The sequence below is a fragment of the Anolis sagrei genome, chromosome 4 (assembly GCF_037176765.1).
Source record: "Anolis sagrei isolate rAnoSag1 chromosome 4, rAnoSag1.mat, whole genome shotgun sequence".
Taxonomy (NCBI): Eukaryota; Metazoa; Chordata; class Lepidosauria; order Squamata; family Dactyloidae; genus Anolis; species Anolis sagrei.
In genome coordinates, this window is record NC_090024.1 from 173,427,563 (window position 1) to 173,451,094 (window position 23,532).

General features: G+C 39.0%; 1 protein-coding gene across 1 annotated transcript; it reads right to left on the reverse strand.

Moving 5' to 3' along the window:
* On the reverse strand, window positions 1-23,361 carry PODN (podocan). Its single transcript, XM_060773525.2, has 10 exons — window positions 23,186-23,361; window positions 19,511-19,779; window positions 18,375-18,468; window positions 13,558-13,622; window positions 10,283-10,392; window positions 8,220-8,376; window positions 6,772-6,887; window positions 5,062-5,719; window positions 2,672-2,820; window positions 1-1,493 (listed from the first exon to the last, which is right to left on the reverse strand). The coding sequence occupies exons 2-10, from the start codon at window positions 19,772-19,774 to the stop codon at window positions 1,310-1,312; spliced, it is 1,797 nt and encodes a 598-aa protein (XP_060629508.2). The 5' UTR covers window positions 19,775-19,779; window positions 23,186-23,361; the 3' UTR covers window positions 1-1,309.
* Between the last annotated feature and the right edge of the window lie 171 nt (window positions 23,362-23,532).

Genomic DNA, 23,532 nt, shown 5'->3' on the forward strand with positions numbered 1-23,532 from the left:
TAACAAAAAGCAAAATATATTTTAATTTTCACAAAATAGAATGATTTGATATTTTAAACCTTCAAAAAGCTGGATGTACACATTGCAGGCTTTGGAAACTGGGATAAATTAAAAAAGGGGTCCAGCCATAATATGACTTCTAAAAAATCCAAATATACATATTGAACAGAGTGAAAAGGTGGGTTCATTGTCATCAGATGGTTCTTCTATCTGAATACCATCATTCATTAAATGGTGTTGGCATCATAAGCTTGTTTTAGGATATTTACTTTAAAGAGTCCAACGGTTGCTTACCGATTAAAACTATGGAAGTAACATAAGAAGGAAAACAAAAGCCAGCTTTTGTAAATTCCCTACCAGTCCCTGATGATTCAGAAAGTACTTGGAGAAAATGAAGTAGAAGATACAGAATAATACTTAAAGGTCTCCTCTTCCTATATTAGCAAACTATGTTCAACTGGCCTCAGCAACCATCTCACAATCACCTGCATGTAATTTCTTGCACGTTCAGCTAAGAGTTCTCTGCATGTCTATAGAAATAGAGATACATATAGATATATAAGTGGGGAGTACATGTTTTACTAAATTAGTTCCTGTAAAACATGAAGTCAGAATTCCGTGTACGAACTCCTTGCATCTTATCAAGCCTAATTAGATTTTTATCCTAATTATATAATCTAAGACCCTAGTTTCAAATAGAAGCAAGGGATCAAAATGTAATGCAGATATGGCTAACTGCATTTATTTACATTTAATCAAGCCTATATCACCCCAGTGACCCAAGATTCTATAATCAAAGCAGTTAGGTATCTCTTTTAAAAAGTATCCCACCAAAGGAGCATTTGCTCATTCTTTCTCAACATCTACATGGACCAAATAAAACATACACCTTTCAAACCCATTGCAAGAAGTCCAATCCACACGACAAACAGCAAGGTCTGCAGCAGAACTCTTCTTCCAGCCATTAATTCACTACAAGAAGATTAATCTAGAGTGACCCCCAGTGTTTTTGATGTGTAGACAGCTGGATGGGCCTGGAAGTGGAGTGATCCAGTATCCACTCCTCAAAAAAAGCCAACCACTGTTTCACCAACCAAGTGATCACCAGAAGCAATGTCACCAGCATAGTTCTATCAAGTACAGACAGTGCATAGACTGTTTGCACCATGAATACTATCATAGGGTATCTGCAGCTTGGTTTTTAATTGTACATATATGTGCAATGAAAACTGGTGTATTCACAAATAATGCACAATCAACATATGGCACGATGTCCATGAGTTATCTATGCCTTGTCAAAGCCATGCCTTCATTTTTCTTCCAGCTCCTGTTCTTCCTCTTCTTCCTCTTCTTCTTGCATGTCTTCCTCAGAATGATCTACATTTTTCCAAGGGTCACTGAATTCAAAGTTTCCTTCAATGTCCAAAACTTGCAAATGCTTCAGTTTTTGAAAGGTGCTTTCTTTTACTGCATTGAATGCAATCTTGTTAAACCTGGAAATTTTAAAAAGAGGTCATCAGTGTTATTAAAGCAAATGTGAGTTTATTTGCAAATATCAATCTCCTTCCTGAAATCTACTAGGATCTGATCCAAGAAGAGGCCTCCATTTACCATGCAATCACCCTGGAATGAGAAAAGGGGTGTCATATCTATTTATAGCAATATTCTGCTCATGTGTCACTATTTTAATCTGACTTCCATCCACATGAGTTTCTACATTCATGAGTATCTTATTGTGTTAAGAGATTTCTATCTGCATACAGAAAAAGAATCGTGCCAGGTATCATTCACTCTCTGTGCCTTCACAAGTACAGACATTTTATTCATGAGCATTCAAGGAGTACAAAATGCTCATTTCCTGAAAAACAAATACTCTGTGCAGAGATATTTTCTTAATGAATTGCTAGTGTTTTTTCACAGGACTAACTCAAGGCATTTTGATGCCTGAAGTCTAGCAACAAATTCAGTGCTGTTCTCTTTCCACTCCAAGTTAACTTGTAAGACAGCCAAACCCAGCCAAAGTATTTTGGCAGATCAACCAGCATCACTGTGCATTCTTGACAGTATCAACACAACAATAAACAATTAAACAGCTTAACAATTTGTTGATTAATTTTATCCAAACCTTCTACTATGGTCAGTGTGTGTTCCTAAAAGTAATGCTGTTTTGCTGTGAAGGTATTTATGCCACCCAACTTTTTTTTCTGGATTACCAGATGTTGTTATTGTGTGCCTTCAACATGCTTCTGGGATCTGGCAATCCTAATGCAGCCTTATTACAGGGTTTTCTGGGGCTGAGCATGTGTGAGTTGCACTAGGCCATCCAGCAGGTTTCCATGGCTGAACAGGGAATTGAACAGGGTTGCAGTCCACAGGATTGTAGGCCAATGCTCAAACCACTATGAATAATAATGGACAGAGTCCAACAACTACATTGTGTCCAGGAGGCTTGGAGCTTATGTTACTTTGACACAATCTCCGCAAACCACATTATCAACTACTTCTGGTACTTCAGAGATGTTTTCAATATATGACACAGTATGTGATAGTAAGATTCCAGTGTTCATTTTAATTAAAATTAAAGAAATCCAAGCTCTTGGGCATTATTTGAATCTGGGCCTTTAAGAGAAGCACCTTGTATGATGAATTGCTTTTTTCTTGGACTACAAACCTGAGATAGATTCCTTTTATGTTGGGCGTGGATTCAAAGGCATCTTCTGGCACAGTGGTGATCCTGTTGTTTTGAAGGTAAAGATACTCTAAGGACTCTGGCAAATCATAAGGAATAGAAGTCAATTGGTTGTCAGCCATATCTAATGTCTGCAAAAAAGAGAGCAAAGGAAAGAGGATTAGCTGAGACACCTAATGAAAAGAAAATATCTTCATGCTTCTTCGGGTCTAGACTGCTTACATAGAAATTGAGAGTAATGAGACACCTGCAGTTTGCATAGAAAAGGTAGAATTAACAACCATATTCTGCTCAGAACTAAGTCACACTGGATTCAGGAAAACGTACTCACTGTGCATTATTACATGGCACTAGTTACATGTCCATACAATGGTGGGAGATATGTATGGATGTGTGTTCATACAGTACACAGTACTTCATGACTTTTGTTGTTGTTCATTCGTTCAGTCATCTCTGACTCTTTGTGACCTCATGGACCAGCCCACGCCAGAGCTCCCTGTCGGCCGTCACCACCCCCAGCTCCTTCATGACTAGAAGAGCAAATGTTTCCACTCTTTTGCATTGGCTCTAGGTCTCCCTTGTTTCTCCTGCCCTTAATTTCTCCTTGTCTCCATTACTTTGTACTATTCTTTTTTTAACTACCCTTTTGCCTTCCCCACATAATTATTTTAGCACGTCTCCCCCTCTCCCCTTCAGCTCTGTTTGTCTATAGCTTTCTTTACAACCATGTTAGCAAGATGATTGTCAAATGTTTGGCTGTGTTTTGAGATGTGGCTGCACAGTTAAGTTGTAGCTGGATGGCTGAATGAGCTACAGTCCCAGTTTGCTTCTTTTTTCTTTTCTTCTTCTTCCTTTTTTTTTTTTTTTTTTTGGTTGGCTTCAGCTCAACTGTCTTCATCTTGGCCCATGCTTTCTCTAAATTTCTTCTGGCAGCTTGGTCAGCTGAGTGAACAGGGATAGCTGTAGTTGTTAATAAATGTGCAGAATCTGGCATTTGGTGCTCAAGTTTTTGAACACCAAGATTTTGGACAGAGGGAAAGGACTGGCCTAGTGATTGGTGATGTTCCCCTTCATTCTGCAGTGGAAACTTCTTAATTTCTGCTGTGGGTTTTGAGAGCTTTCTCCAAGGCGAAGGTTTTATGCTTCCAACTTAAGACACTCCCTTTCTGGCTCTCTTAGCTTTCCTACGGCATTGCTCCTGCCAGTAATGGCCAAATAATTCAGGTGAATTACTGTTGCCTAAATACTCAAAAGGCACTAGATCCCATCTGATCTTGGGAAGTTAAGCAGGGTTAGTATTTGAATTGGGAATCTGCCAACAAATACCAGCAGTACCAGAAAAAAATTAGAGTGGGGGGTAATTGAAAAGAAAATAGCGAATCATGAAGAGTAGTAGGGGTCCCCCCCCCGCCTACATCCTTGAATACCAGGTGTTGTAGGCTATCCTTCAGAGGAAAGAACCGACGAAACCATCTCTGAGTATCTTGTCTAAGAAAATAATAAGATTGCCAAAGGTTGACGGGCAACTCAAAGGCACATACACACATACATAAATAAAAACATTACATAAATAACAAAAAATGTTTAGCTGCTTTAAAGGTAACAGGTGACACTTTGTGTTTACCAAGAAATTAACTGACAATCAGTGTCAGCTGTTACCTTTAAAGCCCTACAGAGTTTGGGTCCAGGTTTCTTATAAAGCAGTGGTTGTCAACCTGTGGGTCCTCAGATGTTTTGGCCTTCAACTCCCAGAAATCCTAACAGCTGGTAAACTGGCTGGGATTTCTGGGAGTTGTAAGCCAAAACACCAGGGGACCCACAGGTTGACAACCACTGGTATAAAGCCATATTCTCCCCTATAAACCATCCAATACACTTGGGTCTTTTGGAGGGTATTTATTCTACTTAGCCAGGAACAGGCTGGCAATTTAGCCAATGGACTTTTTCATTAGCCATTCCAAAATTGTGGAATTACCTGCCAGAAGGGATTGAACAACTGTCCCTGTTTAAAACAGCATTGAAAAACCAATCTCTTCGAGCAGGGTTATCTAGATTTTTCTAAACTATGAATTTTTAAATTATGGATTGATTGTTTTATTTGTATGCTTTTAAAACTAATGTTATGCTCTGTTGTTATGTATTTTAATTGTTATCTGTGGTTTTTTCCTGCTGTGTTGTGTGCCTGTTTGTTCCTGTATTTTGTTCCATTGTATTATGCCAACTCAAAGGGAGAGTCAGTTAAGAAATAAATACCGGTAGTAAGGCAGTATTTTCTTTTATATTACAGTGTGAACCAAGTTGGGTCCCATATTGGGAGAAAGACGTGATATTAAGCAAACAATTGAATGGGAATGATACAATTGTAACTCTACCTTGAGGCTGGTGAGATCCCGCCATGATCCATGATAAATTGAGCTGACTTTGAGTTTGTTGTTACTCAGATACAGCTCCTGCAGCTTTGACATTCCAGATAAGGTGCCCCTGGGAATGGAGCTGATTTCGTTCACTTTTAGCTTCAGACTTTGCAGGTTCTTTGGAAAGCCATAAGGCATGGTTTGAAGATTATTCCCTGAAATGTCCAAGGACTTCAGTAACCTCAGCTTACGGAAGGCTTCCCGATGAATCTGTGAGCTGATGATCTTGTTGTAACTCAGGTTTAGTTCCTCCATAAAGTACGTGGTTGCAAAATCATTCCTGCTAATTTCTGAGATCTGGTTGTGCAGAATCATAAGAGTTTTCACCCGCCTGGGTAGTCCACTGGGAATCTTTTCCAGCTGGTTGTTATACAAATGGACAGTGTGCAGTTTCTTCAGACCCTGAAAAGCCTGGGGGTGGATCCCACGAGCCTTCATTTTGTTATTATGAAGTAGAAGGTATTCCAGGTTTTTGATCTGTGTCAAGACATCCTTGCCAATTGTTTTAATTGCATTCTTCTCTAGGTGGAGAAGGACAATGTTTCTAGGTAAGCCACTTGGGATGTGGGAGAGGTTGTTGCTGGATAAATCCAGATATTCCAGACTTGACAGTTTCCTTGGAAAAAATAAAAACATTGTCAATTAGAAGGAAGGAAGGAACTCAGACAGACAGGCCAACAGAGATAAAGAGCGATAGATTTTGAAGAAATAATGAAATGGCATATGGCTATTTGGTTCCATATTGTCTATAAACTCAGAGAGCAAAATGGGAGAGCTGTGGGAAGAATAATTGGCCCACACTTAGAGCAGAAGGCATAACATGTTGAAGGACACACAACATCTAAGGGATATGTTGACAAGCTGGAATGTGTCCAGAGAAGGGCGACTTAAATGATCAAGAGTCTGGAAAACAGGCTCTATGAGGAGCGGCTTAAAGAGCTGGGTATGTTTAGCCTGCAAAAAAGAGGCTGAGAGGAGACATGATGGTCATGTATAAATATGTGGGAGGAAGTCATAGGGAGGAGGGAGCAAGCTTGTTTTTCTGCTGCCCTGGACACAGAACAATGTCTTCAAACTACAGGAAAGGAAATTCCACTTGAACATTAGGATGAACTTCCTAACTGTGAGAGCTATCCAGCAGTGGAACTCTCTGCTTCAGAGTGTGGTGGAGGCTCCTTCTTTGGAGGCTTTTAAACAGTAGCTGGATGGCCATCTGTTGGGGGTGCTTTGAATGCGATTTTCCTGCTTCTTGTCAGGGGGTTGGACTGGATGACCCATGAGGTTCTTCCAACTCCATGATTCTATGAAAATGATTCTATTAAAGTATGTGTTATATTTCCAATCTCCAGTCTCTCTCTCTCATCCCTAGTTAACATATTCAAGAGATAAAAAAATGGTTGTTAATTGCATGTTCACCAATCTGGCTATAAACAGGCGGGATAGTGATTGTTCCTGTATCTCTAAATATATTGCACATGGGACAGAGTGAAATCTCTCTCACACACACTGACACCTACACCCATTCAAAAACTCCTCACAAGTTGCTAGGGATAGAGTGATCTTTTAATATGCTTACTGTGGCTTTTCCCCAATAATGTGCAAGTACACCTTGTTGTATGATTAATGAAACACAGCAAGAGATTAACTAAAAAATATTGAGATGCTCACCAAAAGGTTTCATTGTCCATGCCTTCATTTGTTAGTTTGTTGTTCTGCAGATACAACTCTCGAAGTCCTAAGAGCTCACTGAATGCTCCTTTGGGGATCTTCTCCAACTTGTTATTCTGCCACAAGAAGCAAGAAAATTGAGCACATAAAAGAGAGCATAAGCCTAACATCTACCTCCTCACACTAATAGTAGTAATAAACAACGACAACAATAACAACAGGAAAAGCTGACATGATACGAAGATTTACAGTTCGAACTGCAAAGACTCTGGCACAAGCCAGTAAAAGTGGTCCCAGTGGTGTTCGGCACACTGGGTGCAATGCCTAGAGACCCTGGCCTGCACTTAAACACAATCGTCACTGACAAAATTACCATCTGTCAGCTGCAAAAGACCACCCTTCCCTTGATCATTGTTCGGCAATACATCACACAGTCCTAGGCACTTGGGAAGTGTCCGACGTGTGATCTAATACAACAGCCAGCATAGTGATCTTGTTTACTTGTAAGCCGCTCTGAGTCCCCTTCAGGGTGAGAAGGGCGGCATATCAATGTCATAATAAATAAATAAACAATACTAATCTTGTTGTGTTTCTGATGATGATAATGATAATAATAATAATAACAACAATAACAGCAGCAACAACAACAGCAGCAACAACAACTTTATTCTTGTACCCCGCCTCCATCTCCCTAAAGAGATTCGGGGCGGCTTACATATGGCACAAAGTGCCTAAAACAAAACATAAAATAAACACATAGTACAATACAATAAAGTAAAACTATAGCATTTAAAACAACAATTTAAAACTCAGAGCAATGCCCAATAACCTCTGGTTATAATAAGGAAACTCTATAAAATGGCAGAAGCATTGCCTGGAGAATGCCATGGCATACCTGTCTATAAAATATTCTGAAAACCAGAGGTGGCACAAAATCATTTTTGTCAACTTTCCAGACAATTGCAACACAACCATCAGGCTTCCTGATCCCTTCCCATCCCCTTTGGTTGATGACAAGCTCAGCATAAGAACAAAGCCTCGTCGGTGGAGTTGAACCACCGAGTATGGTTGAGTACTGTTTGAGTATGACTAATCCTGTTGGCGGCCTGGTGTTGCTATTTTACTGCTGTTATTTCTATTGTATTTGCTGATTTTTATTGTTTTGTGAGTCCTCTCCAACACCCTTGGGCAACCTATAAACACACCAGACTGAGAACAGCCTATAAACACGACAGGCAGACTGGAAGGAGTCAGCCCTGCAAAACTCCAACATCTAACAGGCCGAAATAGATTCTAAAGCAGGCACAGGCAAACTTTGGCCCTCCAGGTGTTTTGGACTTTAATTCCCACAATTCCTAGTAGCCAGTAGACTGTCCAAAACACCTGGAGGGGCGAAGTTTGCCCATGTCTGCTCTAAAGGGAATAAGCTAATAGGACTGTGACTGTACCTTCAAATGCAGCTTATACAGTGCTCGTGGCAGATTCTTGGGAACATATTTTAAAAAATTACTGGACATGATCAAGACCTCCACATTGTCAGAGCCGTTGAACATGTTCTCTGGTAACCCAGGATCTTCAAGTTTATTATTGTGGAGGTACACTGACCTAAAATAAAGGAGAAACAAACAAACAAAGTCTCCAAACTTAGCTAGGAATCATTATAGACCACCCTGCATGTTTTTCTTCCATCTGGCTTTCTGAATATGAGTCCTAAACTTCTCCTTTGGTCAGGAATATGTTAGCTATCATATATGGTTATTTACTAATAGCCATGTTGGCCTTCGAGCAAAACACAACAAAATCCCAAACTCATGTAAGAGTAATGCCTTTATTAAGGCAATTGAAATGAAAAACCATAATGAGTTACAATTACAGTCAGCAAGTCTTGAAAATGATAAGACACACAGTACGTCTAATACATTCCATGGCTGGCATTCTGTATTACAACTACTTTATAGTCAAATATGCTATGTATTTATAAAAGTGACATTATTTGTCCTGGCATTGTAGATTCAATAGTGTGGATTGGTGCATGACTAGACAAAATTGTGGCAGCTCCGTATGTAAACACAGAATGGAGCCATCACGTATAAGGAGAGAAATCACTGGGTTGCTGTGGATTTTTCAGGCTGTATGGCCATGTTCCAGAAAGCCTTTGACAACACAGAGAAATCACTGCTTTAAAGTAAAAGAAGTGCAAGGATGAAGAGCATTGTTCCTCACCAGCTTGTTTACCCATGGATCCATTCCCAGACATTTTTGCCTAGTCAATTTCTTTTCTAATACTGGACTTATTGTGAAGCAATTGGGAAAATGAATTAGTTGAGAGGTAGACTACTGGTGACAGCAGGGATCTCCTTACCCATTATTTTCACTTTGAAAAGCAGAACAATAACCTCTCTATGTGAATAGGGTAGTGCTGTGTTTAAACTTTTGGCACTGTTTAACAGCACATCTTCAGATATATCATCTAGTTTAGCATCACATGATCAGGCATCACATCTGGTTTGGCTCCTTTCAGGCCTACTTTGCTTATTCCAGCTAGCCACTGACACTGTGTGTTCCAGGAAGGCAGCTCTTGGATCTTTACTGGAATAGCCTTTGTCAAGTACTTTGAAATACCAGATACTTAACAAAGTACTTCATAGTGCAAGTAAATTGTGAGAGAAAATACAAGTGAGGGGTGCAGTTTTTAAGTATTTGCATTGGGATAAAATATCTGGGGACCTCTTCTTAAAAACGTATATTGTTGCCTTCGAGAGACTTAAAAGTGTGCCTGCACTGTAGAATTAATGCAGTTTGGCACTACTTTAACTGCTATGGCTTAATGATTTTAAGTCCTGGGATTTGTATTTTGTTGAGGCAAGAGAACACTTCTGATAGGAAAAGCTAAAGGCAATACCCATGAAACCACAGCACAGAGTTACAGCGGTGTTGAACTGGATTAATTCTATATTGTAAATACAAACAATACTCACTTTATTTCTTAGACCAAAGTAAATGAAGACAATCTAGGCCAGATCAGAACCATTGCACACAGGTAAGAGATGTTTAACACCCCACACCTTTCCAAGTGACCCAATCTGGGGCAATGCTATGCCCCTGGAACTTCTCGCCACACTGTGAAGTGAGCTGTGTACAACAACCTAACTTTTTCTTATTGTAGTTAATGATGTATTGTCAAGAAGATGTTTGAGTGAAGCTAAAATAGAAGCTGAAAATCCCCTCCTGCATGAACAACAGATTATATAACCAATAAGACACATTTCTGATTTACATAATAGCCATATATTATGACAAACCTTCTGACATGATTGTTATCTGGTTGAAAGGAAGTGACCCTAAGTAGAAGGGGCCAATTTGCACTTGTTTGAAGCATGCCTAAGATAAACAACTGCTTTTCTCCATATATAATAGGTAGGCCACAAGTTATTTTATTTAACATTTTTTCTTCATCCACAACAAGAGGAAGGATATATTTGCCCTCCCTTTGTCTCAAGTTCTCTGGTACCTCAAGTTCGGCTTCTGTCCAAATGTGAGATCATAAATCCTTGTGAGATTGTTGGCTGCAAAATCCGCACTGATCAAAGTCCTTGGGAGGAATTTTGGAGCCCCTGTGAGCTGGAAGAGAAATACAATGTGATGCCAGAGGCAGAGATCGTTGTCTGGGACACAAATGCTTCAAATTTCCACCACCCTGTCAAAAATTTATCAGGCAGTGATAATATTTGGTGAGGAGATTGTCATCTCAGAAGGTCCCCTACCACAGGGCTTCTTCACAATAAGAAAGTTCTACTTTTCTCATTAATATGTATAATTGTTTTAGAAAACAATGAGGTTTTATTGAGGGTTTTCATTATGTTTTGGTTTTTGCATGTGGGTGGCTGGAGCTGTTAGGAAACTGGGCTGGGGGAACAAATACATTTTTGCTCTATACATCATTGCTTTCAGAAAATAGCTCAGTCCTCTTTCCTAGTAAAATCCCATTAGAAAACATTAATACATAATAGGGACCTCCTGAGTTTAAATCTGAAACTTCTAACAGAATAAAGCATAAACAGATATTGTTAGTGCGGCATGGTAGTTTGAGAGTTGTATTGCAGCTTTGTAGAACAGGCTTCAAATCCCAGCTCAAACATGATAACTACTTGGGCAAGTCACACACTCTTAGCTTCAAAGGAAGGCAAAGGCAAACTTCCTCTGAACAAAACTTGCTATGAAAACCATCTGATATAGACTATGGAACTATATTAATTTAAGTTAAATCGTAATGACACAACTGTGTAGTGTGCAAGGTCTCCAAAAATGACAATCACAAAAAATCCAACTTATCACTACTCTTCTGCAGAAAGTGACTATCCTCTGCAACATTTCCAACAGCCAAATACCATATTTCATCACATGATAGTCACCATGGCATAATAGCTGCACCCCCATTTTTGGGACCCCAGTAGTGATAGATTTTCATTCCTTGCATAATAGTCGCATGCTGGTGGGAGAGTCCTACGGGGTCTTTCTGTGCTACTGGCTGAGGGAGACCCTGGTAGGCTTCTAAATTTTCACCACTGCTCAAACACCTATTTTTGAAGGGGGGAAAGGGCCAAAAAGTGTGACTATTATGCGGTGAATGTGATATATATATATTTAATATATTTGCCTGGTTCCGAATATGCAAAGTGACCAAGTAAATTATTTGTGCCTACGATATTACATTCTAACACCTTTTGAGCCAGTTTGATTTTTCATATTTGGGTGCAGTTTTTCTTCAGCAGCAGGAACAACAGGAAAGGTTAATCACTATTTTATCACACAGAGCAAGGGGCAGGGGGGGCGGACAGAAACGTTCTGGAATATTAGTCATAACCTGGCTTGTGTTCTACTTTTATGGAGCTATTCTCCCTGCCAAAATTGTCATATGGAAAATTGCTGTAAATGGGAGGAAAGGACATGATGTTACCGGAGAAACAGTTTGATGTTGCACTGCCCCTCAGCAACAAAAGAGTGAATCTGGAAAGTCAGTAAGGTTACTGCAATTTTCTTTCATATGATGACCACCCAGGTCCTCAGTTTTAAACCATATGCATTGGGGACCATAAAAAAGGGAAGCTGTACAGAATTGCCCCAAAAGTGATTAAAATCTCATCCACTGATATAGGCAGTCCCTGAGTTACAAACATCCAATTTACAAACTACTCATGGTTAAGAATGGGTGATACAACAGGAAGTGAGAGAAATCTACCCCTCAGAAAGGAAATCCACTCCCGAAAGAGTTATCATGGGGAAAAGATGTCTCCACTGAGGCTTTATCACCAATCCTTGTTTCCACAACAAGCCAAATTTTTCAAAATCCATTTGTCACAAGGACAGAAAATGCGGTGAAATCTTCTGAACAGGGGCACAGACAGCAAAACAAACACCACCGGATGTTAACCCTTCTCTATGCTCTCTCTCTCTCTCTCTATATATATATATGGCTGGAATTATACCTTAAAATTCACTTGTTCTGACTCACATACAATTTCAACTTAAGAACAAACCCAACTTAGGGACTGCCTATATTCTGGTTCTTGCAGCTTGCTCCGTGTATTGAATTGACAAGATGTTTTTTTATTGGACTTTTCCAAAACGGCAAAATCTCTCATTGGTATCAGCAGAGTGAAATGGGGTTCTTTCATTAAAACCATAAAAATGACATTTACTTAAATCTTCATGTGGCAAAAGCATCTGGAAATGTTGCGCATCCATGTACACAACAGAGATCTTGCAATGTGCTAAGAGCCAATCATGCACAAAAAATCACACCATATTTTTTCTGCACTGAATAATTATTGTGAGGTACTTGTGTACATATATACATGCATGCATACAAATGATATTTCTTTTGCTGCAGACTCTTTTCTGCCAATTCCTGGCACTAGCTGAAACATTTTATTTTCATCCTAAGGAAGGTTTCTTTTTATTCCAAAAGAGACTGGAATGAATGGACAAAAAGTTGACAACAACTGGCAAAACTCAAGGAAATACGGTGTTCTTGTGAGAACACAGCAATCTGGAGAAACTCCAAGTTGAACCATACAATCCTTTGGAGTACCATAGAAGCTCTTAAATCACATTTAATCCAATCACTTTGTTTTTTCATTTACAACACTGTAAAAATTGAAAACACACTGCTAGGATATAAACACCCACCAGCTATTAAGACACCCTGAAGCATTTATTATCTCTACCACATGTGGGAAACTTACAGCACATGGGCTGCTTTCTACAACCCTCAAACTGTTAGTGTTCTTCGTTGTTGTTGTTGTTGTTGTTGTTGTTGTTGTTCCTTGCTATCAAGTTGACTTTAATTTATGGAGCCCTGTGAATAATAGATCTTCAAATCACACTATTAGCAGCAAGGAGCTTTGAAGGTTTATCACAACTCGGGGCTTGTAGAGTCAGAGTTGTTTCTTTCTTAGTTCATCAAACTGCAATACAGTCTTCCTCTTTTCCTCATCCCTTACCAAACATTATTATCTTTTCTCATAAGTCAACTTTTTAAATGATATGTCCAACATAAGATTACCACATCTCTCTAGCTGCATCCTTGTGTCTGAAGATGGCCTTTTCACTGCTCTAGCCTGTCAGCTCTGTAATTTCTATCTCAGGGATCACATTATGAATGGAAAATCTCATTATATAGGTATCTTTTGATGTTCTAACCTACCGTACTCCATAGTTTCTCTCTAGGCAACTTATATACAAATACACTCAACAGCAGCTGTTATAACAATCACATTTGCTTACCTGGTTATTTGCAAGGTAAAGATAATTCAGATTTTCCAGCTGGTCAAATACCTCCTCTGGAAGTCCTTGAAATAACATAAATATTTGGGTAATTAATATTCTAAGAGAAAGCAGTTGCAAGTATTTTCATCCCCTGAAGGATTTATATCTGTATTAATGTTTTTCTTTCTTTAGAAATAACTAGAAATACCCAAGTGGTACAGCTACCTGTGCTTGCAGAAATCACATCCATGGATTCTACAGGCACAGATTCAACCATCCACAACTTGAATTTCTTTTTTAAAAAATCCCAAAACAAACATATTTCTTTCGCATTTTGCACAAGAGAAACCACTTTGCTACATCACTGTATATAACTGAACTAGAGTGTTCATCAATTTTGGTGTCTGTGGAGAATCCTGGAACCAAACCCCAGTGGATACTGAGGATCCAATGTGTTTTACTTTATTTTTTATCGATTCATATATATGGCTGCAGCCATTCAGACAGATAATTCAGGCACACCTGAGAGTCCAGGTCTACTCAGTAGCATTTTTTTACTTTTTAAACTGAAAAGCAGATTCCTAGATCACAAGCTACTTTTGAAAAGGCCCTCAGTTTCAAACATGGTTTCCTGGGTACACTATGGATCTCATCACATGAACTATGGGAAGTAGGGGGAGGGGGGTAGTCTGAAGTCGTAGCGTGCCATCCAGAAACAGATCTTTACATTTCAATGCTTTCCATTTTCGGAATCCCAGAACTCTGAAATCTTGCAGAACTTCAAAGGAGGAATTTCTGATAGTTTAAAGCACCTAGATGAAAAGACCACTCCTAAGTTCTATGACTAATGTAGAGAAGAAATATAAGATTTCTGAACTTTGAAGTGACAGCAATAAATCTTTCAAAAATAACAAGTTTAAAGCAATGGTATTGTGAAAGCACAGCATACTTCAGAGGGAGGAAAGAAAGCTACTGCAGTAGTGATATCTTTCCATTGTGCAACTTATTTCAGTGGCACTAAAAATCAATAAAAAAGTAACCAGGTTCAAACTGAATACTTGGGACAAGATTTGGAGCGTCCATGTTCACCAGAAGACCACCCATAGGAATTACAATGGCTCCATTTCAATGGAACAAACAACACTGGTGTATTTTGAGTGCTTGCTCCCAATTTTGAGCACTTCAGGGACTCAGAAGATTATTTTTCCCCCATTTCCTTTACTCTCCTGTTTCTAAACACTTCAACCACATTTTGAGGATGAAACGCAACAGATGACACCAGATGTCAGGAAATGTCTTAGTGGCACTTTGATCTCGAAATGGATTACAAATGTGTAGAAACGGGGAGAGGACCGAATCTGATGAGGTTGTAAGTGATATTTTGAGAGCAACAAACCCAACATCTTTTTTAGCATAAGGGACTAATTTGTGTTGGGTCTTTGGCTTCCTTCTGTATTGTTAGCACTTGGATAAAAGCAAAATATAGTCCATAAAAACTGTGGGTTGGCAGTTAAAAGACTTTCTTTTAGTAATGGGTTATTGTTCAAGATGTGGTGATACTAAGTTCATTTAAGGCTACAATTTATCCTGGTGTTGGTAATAAGAATATTGTTTCCCTTGTAAATGTGTGTGTTTTTATGCTGCCCCAAAGAGCAGTGTTGGACACTAAGCTTGCATTGTTTAACAAGAGCCATCTAAAAACAAAAACATGCAATTTCTACTCATAGTTGCCCAAAGATTTCCTGCTCCTTTATGGGTTAGGGAGACTTTAGCCTTTATTGTTGCTATTGTGTATTTTGGATCACCAGCAAAAGCCAGCTGCAAAATACAAAGGAGCAGATTATGGAAATGTGTGTGCATCTGTCTACTCAGCACAGGTCTTTTGGGAGTTGGAGTCCAAACACTAACTTTCTCCAGTTCTGGTAAGTGGGGAAAGCATACACATTACAATCCTGTATCTGCCTACCTCAAAAGTAAGTCTTATGAGCTTAATAGGATTGACTTAAAGATTTCAGGAAGACTACATCTTTGAAGCTTCAGAAACTATGTGCATTTAAGCGTGCACTCTACCCATGAATTTGTTTTCAGACCAGAATTGAGTTCTCATTTTTTAAAAAAGCATCAGGGTCTAAATACCCTAAAGACACTGGATCCCATCTGGACTTGGAATCTGAACAGGATCAGCCATGGTTGGTACTTGGATGGGCAATCACCAACAAATATCTGGTGCTGTAAGCTGTATTTCAGAGGAAGGAGCTGGTAAATCACCTCTGAGTATTCCTTGCCTCTAAGAAAATCTCATGAAATTGAATGCAGATAACATACACATAATACTTGGTTTTACATTGAACTTTCTTGATTTGTTGATGATAATGATAAATGACATGAACTAAGTTACCCATCCATTAGAAATCATCCAAACATCTATTGCTAACCTATTATCTATCTTTTGCCAGACCTTGCACCTAAAACCTGTTCCCATTACCCCTTGCTTCCTCAGTTTTGGAACAGCCTCCCTGACAAGGTTAGTTCAGATATTTTGCTGCATGATGCATCATATGTATCTAAGTGCCTAGAAACAAAGTTTGGAGAATTATGACTTCCAAACAATGACTCAGTTGCCTAAAGCAAACTAAAGAGAAAATCAAAATCCATTTCATTCCTCCTGTTGTTAAGCTGAAGCAATATAATGGAGGGATAATGCAAACAACAGCTGAAACCAAAAAGAAAAAAAAGTCTTTTTAGAACTCACTGTTCCAGGACATAATATCCTGTACTTAAAACATCCTTTATTTATTTATATGTGTATGTATTTAAAACTTCCAAGGAAGATGACAATTTAACCCCTCTGGGCAGCGTATTTGATGCTGAACTGCTCTCAGCATTATAATTTTTTTTTCTTAATTCAGTCATGCCTGTGCATTTCAGAACAGTTTTATTCTTGAAGAAACGACAGGTTCCATGACAACCAGCTTTCATTATGAAAACCAGTAAAGGAATGGGGACCTAATTTATTTGACTGATCAACTATGATCCTCACTCTAGATGGTCCCTTTAGTAGGCTGCAAAGCTGTTATGTACTCTCCAACTCAGTCTGCACCATTGGAAGAAAGCGGAGGACAAAGGAAAAAAGTGAGAAATATAGAAGGAAAGTTAGGACATTTTAAAAACAGCTGAGAAAGTAGGAAAGCAGAGTATTAACCAAGATGGCCCTGTTAAATGTGGACAGTTTAAGGATATGCTGTTTTATCATGTTTGTCGGCACAGGACAGTCCTAAGCCAACACATTTTGCTGCTTGAAAGAAAGGATTGGAAGGGCATCCTCTTCTCACTCCAACTGAAATAATAGTTGAATCATGCTTCAAAGTGACATTGGGACAAATCACATAATTGCAACGATATATGGTTCAAAGGGACTCCAAAGTTCACCAAGTCCAACCCCCTGCTGATAGTAAATTCACAGCTACAACATTCCTGATCTCTGGTTAAAAGAGTCACCCAACCTTTAAAAAAAACACCCTCATGGCAAATGAAAAATGACAAACCACCTTGAGATTATTACCACCCAAAAGCTTTTCCTAGGCTAAGAACCTCTTGGTTCTAGTTCACTGGAGATCTTAACAGCAAAGGTGTGCTTGAAAGGGTGACTTGTTGCATGCGTCATTCTAGAGGAAATTCTCAAGCCATCCCATACAGAACACTTTCATTCTGAAGACCCTGCTGAAAGACATGCCATTGGCAAATAGGTATCTCAAAAGTAGCAGCTTTCTCTGTTCACCCTGGTTTCCTCTGCCTTTCCCCACTTCTGTTCTGCGTACAGGAATTTGTTTTGCTTACATATGGCAATTAAGAAACTTATACTTAGGAAATGCACACATAAAGGAAATAATTCTTAATCCTAATACAGGTATGACCCAAGTTACGAACAAAATAGGTTCTGTAGGTTTGTTCTTAAATTGAATTTGTATGTAAGTCAGAACAGGTACATTTTTAAGTGTAACTCCAGCCAAAGGTATATATGTATCAGCTTTGGATAGCATAGGAAAGGGTGGCATTTGTTTTGCTGTCTGCACCCCTGTTAAGAAGATTTCACCTCATTTTCTGTCCCTGTCATAATTGGATTTTGAAAAATCTGGCTTGTGGAAACAAGGATTGGTGAGAAAGCTTCCCCTTGATAACTTATCCAGGAAGGAATGTCCCTTCCAAGGGGTAGATTTCTCTCACTTCCTGTTGTGTCACCCCTATTTTTAACCAGGAGTCATTCGTAAATCGGATGTTTATAAATCAGGGTCTGCTTGTAAACTGAAATTGCAACTAGAAAGGATTTTCTGAACATGCCTGTTCTGTCCCACAAGACACATCTTTCTTGCCTTATCTTTTTTTTCAGCTAGCATTTTCCTACAAACAACTTTATAGATCAGCCAAAAAAGATACCCATATCTTTTTCCTTGACAAAGGAACTGCTGTAGAGACATTAGCAAACCTGATGATAATATATGAATCTCTGGATAATTTCCTTTTTTCTTCTGTGAGTGATCCCCAGCTCTGCAATCTATTAAACCTTGACAGCTGACCAAAGACCATGTCCCTCAGTTTTTGAATTGGGTTATATACAGCTCCTTGACTGTGTATAAACCAAAACAGGTCTGAAGCAAGGTTCTCCTAGTCCAAGAGAAGAGGAACTGAGAAGTGTCTAGAGACTGAACTGTACATAAGGGGACAAAGCTTGGGTAACCAATGTGCCAGAATACAACTCATAGCCTGCTCTTTCTGTACATTCATCTTAGTTGGTTGTTAGCGTCAAGCTGCACCCATCTTAGATCCTTCTCGTTTACCTTTGGAAGTGAGTCGGTTGTTTTGCAAGTTAAGTGTTTCTAGCTTGGAGAGACGGGCAAGCTCTTCTGGAAATATTTCTTCTATCTGGTTATTCTGGAAGAAGTGAAAAGATAGATTAGGAACTCAAGACATTAGGGTAAGTTTGCCTTGATAAAATGAAAGGTAACATTGAAGATTGTCCTCCTTTGAATCAAAATTATAAGAATGCCAGTTTCTTAAATGGACTTGTGTGGAGTAATACTTTTGAGTCCTCTGGTTTTGCTTGTCTGGTACAGAAGGCTGCAACAGCAACTTTAGATCCATCCAAAGATTGGTGATGCCATATACATATACCAGCCCCATACTCTTTCAATAGCAGATATCTCATGTTTTGGAAGCTTTCTTCAGTTACTAAACAAAAAGCTGGCACTGGTGGCTGTTATGTGAGCTCAGACATTCCTTCAGCATCAAGTAGATTAGTTGGATGCAGGCCATAATGAGTCTGGACGCTTGGGAAGTTATGCAATTTTACATATTTTTATTTTATTTACAGAAGCCTGCATTTTGTCTGATAAGAAATATACATTTTGGACTAATAGTACAGTATAATAAGATTAGAGTGCCTTGGCTCATATCTGTCACTTTATTGTTGTCACACCATGTGCCTTCAAGTCATTACTTATTTCTGGTGAACTTAAGGCAAAGCTATCACAGAGTTTTCTTGACAGGTTTTGTTCAGAAGGGGGTTGTCATTACCTTCATCTGAGGCTGAGAGAATGTGACTTGCTCAAAGTCACAAAGCAGATTTCCATAAATGAGGAGGTATTTAAACCCTGGTCTCCCAGCATCCTTATCCAATATTCAAATCATTACATTATAGGGGATCTCTATCTATTAAATTTTTCAATTACATAATTTCCCTTTGACAATCTTAACAGCCCTGATGGAGTCATTGAAAATAGTACATTATTATTGGGAGTTATAAGGCAAAAGACAACAGGAATCTTGACCACAGAAATAGGCCCAGATCATACTCTAAATTACAACAGGACTAAACTTGTTGAATCAGCTGTTGTTAAATGAAACAGTGAACCTCCTCTAATTGGCAATAACTATAGGATTCATACTTTGCAGTCCCTGTTTTATTTTGCTCTACCTGTAAGGAAAGGTGGTTTGTCAATTCCGGTATATCTATGGGAAATTCTTTCAGTGAAAACCCTCCACAATCCACAATTCCTTCGGGGCTGCAAGCACATTTCTTCGGACACTGTGGAGCCAAGGAATTGCCTTCCAGATCAAGCAGTTCAGATGAATTTTCTGTGAACTCATTGCTGTCTTCATTCTTCTGCCCTTGAATCCTGCTGGAGCTGAGCACCAACAACCACAGCACAGGAAGCAGGAATTTGAACTGCAGGTACATTGCCACTGAAACCAAGGAAACATTGCAGTAAGCAGTTCAATCATGATCAGGTCATTTTAAAAACTTGACACACAAATCTCAATGGCTGCACAACAATATAGAAACCTGAATATACGTATCATGTTGATAAACCTTGTCTACAATCAAGCATTAGATTGCTAATGTTACTCCTAAGTACCCTAAAGGCACCAGATCCTTTCTGATCTTGTAAGCTATGCAGGATCAGCCCTAGTTTTAGTACTTGGGTAGTAGGCCACTTGCAAACACCTTGTGCTAAAGGCTACAGTTTGAAGAAGGAACTGGCAAAACTATCCCTGAGCATTCCTTGCCTAAGAAAACCCTAGGTAATTCATAGATCACCACAGGCTGACAAGCTTAATTCCTAAATAATAAGCATGCCTATGAAGATTTGCAAATCAAACTAGCAGTAAATAAACACAATGAAAAATGAGCTTCTTTACCTTAATAGTTCATAGAAAAGCACGTTTTTGGCAGGTGCAGATTTTCCTATTAGACCTGTAGTAGTCTACAAAAAGTTTGCTGTTCATGCCAGGCTGAGTATATTCACCATTGGACTTTTCATCTTTCCTCCTTAAGCCCTCCTCTCCCTGTACATGTTCCTTATCAATTTATAATGTTACTGTTGAACTGTTGAGTCTTTTCTCTCTCCTTTGCTCTACATATTCCACACATAGTGTTTTCTTCTCTCATTGCAACACTACCAGATTAAAATCCTTCTGATAATTTTGCTGAGCAACAACTCTGGTCTGCATATGTGGCCTTGTTTTCTCCCTCCTGGGCTGCATCCTCACTGTTGAAGTAATGCAATTTGACACCACTTTCACTGACATGGCTCAATGTTGTGGAACCACAAGAGCTGTGGTTTAGCCTTATCTGCTAAAGACGGTTCCTGCATCACCAAACTACAAATCCCAGGATTGGGCCATGACAGCAAAGTGGTATCAAACTGCATTAATTCTGCCGTGTAGAAGCATCCCCAAGCAACTGCAACATTCACTTCTTGGGACTTCTTTACTGCTTCTTTTGCATCTTTCTAGTACCCTGTTGACAAAAGTAATTTGTCTTTCTGGTTTTAGAGCCACGATCATGTGATAATCCTCCTTAAATCCTTATGCTGGCTTTGGGCGTGCTCCTTATCCTTAACTTTCAGAACATTTTCTCCTGGCATCCCAATATCGCCTGTCACTTTCAGTTTTCTTCTTAAAGCCTTCCAGAGAGCTGCTGCAACCTGCTGTTCTTTCAAAGGGCTCTGCCTCTGCTTTCTCGTTGTCCTAATGTTTGTAACCACTTCCTAGAACACTCATTTGATATAATCTCTGTTGGCTCTCCCTTGAAAACCAAACTTTTCCATTAAAGCTGAAGAATTGCCTTGTACTTTCCATGGTCTCCAAAAATTTAACTCTATAACTTAATCTAAAGGCATGAAATAATATCAAAGTAGGCATTAAGAAGAATGCATTCCCTTGCATTCAATTTGTTTTCCCTTTCCCTGGAGATATGTGCTTCAGAAATTGGAATTGCCAATTCAGTCCACATTTGCCACCTAGGAAAACAAAGCACACAGAGACTCCTTTTACACTGCCATATAAAATCTAGATTATCTGCTTTGAATTGGATTATATGGCAGTGTAGACTCATATAATCCGGTTCAAAGCAGATAATGTGGATTATCTGATTTGATAATTTGGATTATATGGCAGTGTAGAAGGGGCTGTAACTAAGGGAAAATCAAGATATAACGAGAATTGCAAAATTGAAATGTGGAGAGAATTCCTGTTTTTGTCATACAAACAGATAAAGAAAGGACACCTGCTGACATTCCCTCCTCTAAATAACTATTAAAGGTACAGGTGCCCAAATGAAGCAATGGGATTTTTAAACCATGTATCTTAGGGATACAGTACTTACAAAGAAGCAAACATATTCAAAAAATAATAAACATATCCTTTTCAACAAATAATGTAAAAATATTTGACTTGCTCTAAATCACACTTTAAGCATGTGGAAGATTAGTACAGTCTCTTGATATCCTGTTTTTTTCCTCAGGCCTCTTCCACACAGCCGTATATATCAGAAAATCTCAGAATCTTATTTGTACTGGGATGTCTGAGTCCACACTCAGATAATGTGGGATTTTCTGCCTTGATATTCTGGGATATAGGGCTATGTGGAAGAGCCCTCATCCCCTTCTACACTGCCACATGAAATCCAGATTATCTCATTTGAACTGGATTATATGGCAGCGTAGACTCATATAATCCACTTCAAAGCAAATAATGTGAATTCTTTGCTTTGAAAATCTAGATTACATGGCAGTGTAGAAGGGGCCTCAGTTTCCCAAAGAACAGTATAAGATTTTGTTCTAACTTCAAACTTAGATTCAAACTGTTTGTTAATCCACTTGTCTCAATTATCAAGTATTAAATGGCATCTCTGTACATGGTAATGCAACACCCACTGTTCTTGTCATCTGGACTTTACCCACATATAGAAACAATATGATATGATATAACACAATGGGTATCATTAAATTTAATAACATCTATTTCTGAATACAGGAGTCCAGAGTAAATGCTTTTACTACAAAGCAGGGCATCTATTTTGACCATAGATGGCATTGATGGATTAAAAAAAGTTTTTTTAAATCAGTCTTTAATCCCAAAATGAAGAGGGTATGCATCTTGTATGCTTCACTGTGCTTCATAAGATTCTTAACAAGTATCATCTACTTTCCCTCCACAAAGCAGTAGATACTTTGGAACAACAGAGAAGCTATTGGGATAATAAAACATTTGCTGGCTTTCAACAGGGAAGGCAGTAAAACTAAGCTAGTGGTTCTGGTTTCTTTTGCAGTCCAAAGAAAACTAATCAATTTTCCTTTTTAAATAAGATCTCCGCTCTTGTTACAGAAAGTGCCTCATCCAAGGCTTGTTGTCTCACTCAAGTCTGTGCAAGGACCCCACTAATGTTTGACTTGGATCCTGCAAAATCAAGTGCAATCAAGGAGAATAAGAGATACATAGAAAATAGCTGTTTTTGCTACACAGTCCAACAGATTGCTCTCTGCTTTTCAAGACCAGTACCCTAACACCATTTGGCACAGGAAACAATGTACCTAGCATCACTTGGGATGTTAAGAGTGGTTTGAAATGAATACACACATTATCTATAGAGTCAATTGTTCTGATGTTTCCAGCAGTTTTCTGGGGTATTTTTAACATACTGTATTATTTCTGTGCAGCACTAACAGGTTCTGCATTTTTGTGCATGCATTGTGAATTCTTAGACAGCTGCAGCCAACATGAAAAGAGCTGTCCGCTGTCTTTCCAAGCCTCATGCTACTACAGTGGTCTTATTTTCAAAACAGAAAAGGTGCTGAAATAGACTTACCTCTGCTCAGTTGATAGGAATGGAAGTATCTGAAGAACACTGTTTCTCTGGTCCCCCCAAAAAATGCTGTGTTTGCTCATGCCATGTCAATTACATTCACTTCAAGTGCCGAACACTTTCTCTCCTTCCCGAGTCAGATCCTTTCCAGATGTGATCAGCTGAACTAGAAAGGGAGAGAGAGAGAAATAGGCAACTCTCTCTCTCTCTCAAAGAGCATTTCCTGTCCTTTTCTATGCAGAGAGGAATTTTCCAAAGTCACCATATGGGAAAATGTATGAACAGAGTGGAAGAAATTGGTGGGAAAGGGGGGTGTGGGAGAAAGAAGAAATGCATAGCTTGTGATATGA

Bases quoted from the DNA above. Each gene is read 5' to 3' on its own strand.
- PODN (XM_060773525.2), bottom strand. From the start codon at position 19,774: ATGTACCTGCAGTTCAAATTCCTGCTTCCTGTGCTGTGGTTGTTGGTG. The intron at 13,623-18,374 runs GTAAACGAGAAG...TGTTATTTCAAG, and splicing joins CAACCGACTCACTTCCAAAG to GACTTCCAGAGGAGGTATTT. The intron at 5,720-6,771 runs GTGAGCATCTCA...ATTTTTTCCAAG, and splicing joins ATGGACAATGAAACCTTTTG to GAAACTGTCAAGTCTGGAAT.